The sequence below is a fragment of the Apium graveolens genome, chromosome 6 (assembly GCF_009905375.1).
Source record: "Apium graveolens cultivar Ventura chromosome 6, ASM990537v1, whole genome shotgun sequence".
NCBI lineage: Eukaryota > Viridiplantae > Streptophyta > Magnoliopsida > Apiales > Apiaceae > Apium > Apium graveolens.
This window is the reverse complement of record NC_133652.1, coordinates 18,763,940-18,768,387: the sequence shown is the minus strand read 5'-3', so window position 1 is coordinate 18,768,387 and position 4,448 is coordinate 18,763,940. Positions and strand designations below refer to the sequence as shown.

The window sequence follows — 4,448 nt, the reverse complement described above, 5'->3', positions numbered from 1 at the left end:
TTATATTATAATATATCCAATTTTTACTTCGATTAATCTTTTCAGTTTGCAATTAATCTCAAATCGATATCTCGACCGATTTTCTCCGATTTCCGATTTTTACAACACCAGTAGAAAGTGTCGATTTTAATAAATGAATCGGCCCCATGCTCCTTCATGCCTAGTTATATGGTCCCTACTCCGTGCCTATATAAAGTTTTCATTTTCTCCATCTCTTGTAATTTCACTTTATGCTCTTCCCCTCTCTGCAAAAACGAAACTCCGCAAATTATTCCAAAACAAAAAAAGAATTAAAAAAATCACAACCCTTCTTTCTCAGTTGATCTGTACTTTTTCCAAACAGAACTTGTTTGATTTCATCACCTATGCTGCTTCTGCAACAGCAGCTATAAACCAACACTTATCACTGTCTTGTCCCAGTTACATAACGGCTTTTTCTTTATCCCCATTCTACCCTTCTTATCCCTCACTATTTTTTCACTCAAAACTCATACCACTAGCTCAAAAATAAAAATATCTTATCCGTTAGATCTGCAAACTAGACCATGATTTCATGGCACGATCTTTACACTGTCTTCACTGCGGTGGTGCCGCTTTACGTAGCCATGATCCTGGCTTACGGCTCGGTCCGGTGGTGGAAGATCTTCTCACCGGACCAATGTTCTGGCATTAACCGCTTTGTCGCTATATTTGCTGTACCTCTTTTATCTTTCCACTTCATTTCCACAAATAATCCGTACGATATGAACTTTAGGTTCATCGCTGCGGATACGCTTCAAAAAATTATAATGTTAGTTGTTTTAGGTATATGGACTAATGTTTCGAGAAATGGTAGTCTCGAATGGATGATTACGATTTTTTCGTTGTCTACCTTACCGAATACTCTTGTCATGGGAATTCCGTTATTAATTGCCATGTATGGAGATTATTCTGGTAGTCTGATGGTTCAAGTTGTGGTGCTACAATGCATTATTTGGTACACGTTACTGTTGTTTTTATTCGAATATCGAGGCGCGAAGATGCTGATAATGGAGCAGTTTCCGGAGACTGCAGCATCGATTGTGTCCTTCAAAGTTGAATCTGATGTTGTTTCGTTGGACGGTCATGATTTTTTGGAAACGGATGCGGAGATTGGAAATGATGGAAAGCTTCATGTTACTGTTAGAAAATCTAATGCTTCGAGAAGGTCATTAGGTTTAGGTTCAGGAATGACGCCTAGGCCTTCGAATTTAACAGGAGCTGAAATCTATAGTTTAAGTTCGTCGAGAAATCCTACACCACGAGGTTCGAATTTTAATCACAACGATTTTTATTCGATGATGGGATTTCCGGGTGGTAGGCTTTCGAATTTCGGCCCTGCTGATATGTACTCCGTGCAATCTTCTAGAGGTCCGACGCCTCGGCCTTCGAATTTCGAAGAGAATTGTGCGCCAGGTGGACTTGTTACGACAACTTCACCGAGGTTTGGATTTTATCCTGCACAGCCGGTGCCAGCTTCTTATCCTGCGCCGAATCCTGAGATTTCATCAACTAAGGTTGTGAAACCAGAATTGTCACAGCCACAGCAGCATCAGCAAAATGTGTTGCAGAGTAAAACAAGTCATGATGCTAAGGAGCTACACATGTTTGTGTGGAGCTCAAGTGCATCACCGGTGTCTGATGGTGGTGGCCTCCATGTTTTCGGTGGCCCGGATTTCGGAGCTTCCGAGCAATCAGGACGGTCAGATCAGGGAGCCAAGGAAATCAGGATGTTGGTCGCTGATCAACCACAAAATGGGGATGCAAAAGGTATCAATTTCGTCACATATTTAGTTACTAGTGATATTTAATTTACTTAATTGCTTTTCTAATATTTAAAAATTTAAAGTATTAGTTAATTTTCCTGATTGTTTGGTGTGCTTATTTAAAAAATTGAAGTTATTCCGGGAACTGAGGACTATAACAGGGAGAACTTTAGTTTTAGTGGTGGTGCTAAAGACAATGGAGATGAGGAAAGAGAAAAAGAGGGACCACTTGGACTTTCTAAATTAGGTTCAAGCTCTACGGCTGAGCTCCACCCTAAAGGCGGCGGAGCTCATGATATGGGTGCCGGAAAACATATGCCTCCTGCAAGTGTTATGACCCGTTTGATCTTGATCATGGTTTGGCGTAAGCTCATCAGGAACCCAAACACCTACTCGAGTCTCATTGGTCTTATATGGTCTCTTGTTTCCTTCAAGTGAGTCATTCGTTACTTAATTTTAGTTAAATCTAGTATTGTTATGAATTTTTTTAATTATATAGTAATAATACAAGAACTAATTTGGTTGAATTCACAGGTGGGATGTAGCAATGCCGAAAATAATAGAGAAGTCCATCTCAATTTTATCTGATGCAGGTCTCGGAATGGCTATGTTTAGCTTAGGTTGGTTTTCTGCTACATGCAAGCAAACTTTAATCTAATGGTACATATATGGTCGGGTTCTTCTATGGTCATAATTGTTTTGAAATTATTTTGATTCAACTCATCTTAAACTGTTAAGCGAATAATTAACTCTATATCTACAAAGTAGGTGTGATATTTACCGTTCATTTTGCATCACGTACCCATGATGGATGACAAAAGTATATTTTCTATCAAATGTAAATTAGCAAATCGATTATGAAAAGCGATCGGCATAAAAATGTAAGGGGACAGAGGGGTCCAACACGCGACAAGTGAGGTCCCGGGAGGGGTGGTGCAGTCCCATCTTTGAATAATTCTGATGGCCATAGAGTCAATGTATTAGCCAAAAGTAGTTGAGGCTCTGTATTGATTATTCTTCCTTGTTTGTTATGTGTTGAAAGGTTTGTTTATGGCTCTCCAACCAAAGATAATTGCCTGCGGAAATTCAGTGGCCACATTTGCCATGGCTGTCAGATTCCTCACCGGCCCCGCCGTCATGGCTGCCGCCTCCATTGCCGTCGGTCTCAGGGGTACCCTTCTTCACATTGCAATTGTACAGGTAACTATTTAAGCAGCACTCAAGATTATATAAATTCCAGATGCCGTTGATTTTTAATAACTCAAGATTCTATAATTAGATGCATTTTATGCGCACGAATGCTTTGGACTGTGTAGTAGGGAACACTAATTAACAGTGTAAAGTTGGTATGTTTTCAATATTCATACTTAAAATATTTACACTTACACCCTCTTTATTCTGGTGTTGATAGGCTGCTCTTCCACAAGGGATTGTTCCATTCGTGTTTGCTAAAGAATACAATGTTCATCCAGCCATACTTAGCACCGGGTATGTTAATATATTTTACTAGCATATATTTGCTTCTATTGTCTCCTCCATACCTAACTAACTAGTATTTTAAGTTCCATGTACCAAACTTGTGTTTATATAACTCACATGGCGGATTCGGTCTGATTTTTAAGTCGAAATTCGATACCCGAAAGATATAATATATTACTTGAAAAAAAATAAAAACAAATTACTAGAATCGTGTACAAGCACTGGGGCTGATATTAAAAGAACAGGAAGCTAATTATTGATTTTGTCATTGAAATTGACAGGGTTATATTCGGGATGTTGATAGCTCTACCAATCACTCTTCTGTACTACATTGTTCTGGGACTGTAATTATAAATGGGAACTTCTTTATAGCTAAGACAGATTACAACTTTGGGTGGACTGGTAGGGCCGTGGCTTATAACAGGGGAATTGATTTGTACCGAGTTTCATCCTTTTTATGAGGAAGAGAACTCATAAAAATTTCAAGTAGGAAAAAATCCTCCTAGCATCTGGAATCTTGACACTAGGATATTTTAACAAGTGTCTTGATATTGACATGGTTGATGTGTGCTCTGGCCCGAGTAATAATAGTGAAAAGTTGATGGAATAGAGGTTGAAACAATGAAAGGGAGATAAGAAATCATGGAAGTTTGGCAGTCTAGCACAAGGGAGCCGTAGAAGCAGTAATCAAGGGGGGTGAAAAAATAATAAGAGGTGTAATTTTTTTACTCTGTGTAAATTAGCTTTTAGTTTGATTCTCTCGTATTATTGTAATATAATATGTAGAACTTAGCATGGAAGTAGGGATTATTTAATTAAGTGTGAAGCTAGTAGTAATTCTTTTTTGGCCAGGCTGAGGCTAGTGTTTTCTTATGAATATTGTTCCAAGTTTTTGACTTCCTGTTTGACTTCCATAAAATTTACTTTGAAATATATTTTTCTAAATTTTTAGGAGAAACACATGAACTAGTTGGTTTTCTAAAACATATTTAAACATATGAGATCTCCATTTTTAAAACATACATGACATTTTACAAACCATTTAAAGTGATTTGATCATATACTTAAAAATATTATTTTCAAATTTAACTTTTACAAATAAAAATACGGCATAAATGTTATAACTTATAGTAAAAAATTATAATTATGAATTTAACTAAATTAAAATATTTCAAACAGTCTACA

The 4,448-nt window shown here is 37.5% G+C and overlaps 1 protein-coding gene across 1 annotated transcript; it reads left to right on the top strand.

The window, feature by feature from the left end:
* Positions 1 to 232: 232 nt before the first annotated feature.
* Positions 233 to 4,159, top strand: LOC141664396 (auxin efflux carrier component 7-like). The gene is made up of 6 exons (XM_074470338.1): positions 233 to 1,788; positions 1,918 to 2,218; positions 2,319 to 2,404; positions 2,827 to 2,984; positions 3,196 to 3,272; positions 3,545 to 4,159. The coding sequence occupies exons 1-6, from the start codon at positions 546 to 548 to the stop codon at positions 3,609 to 3,611; spliced, it is 1,932 nt and encodes a 643-aa protein (XP_074326439.1). The 5' UTR covers positions 233 to 545; the 3' UTR covers positions 3,612 to 4,159.
* The last annotated feature ends 289 nt before the right edge of the window (positions 4,160 to 4,448 follow it).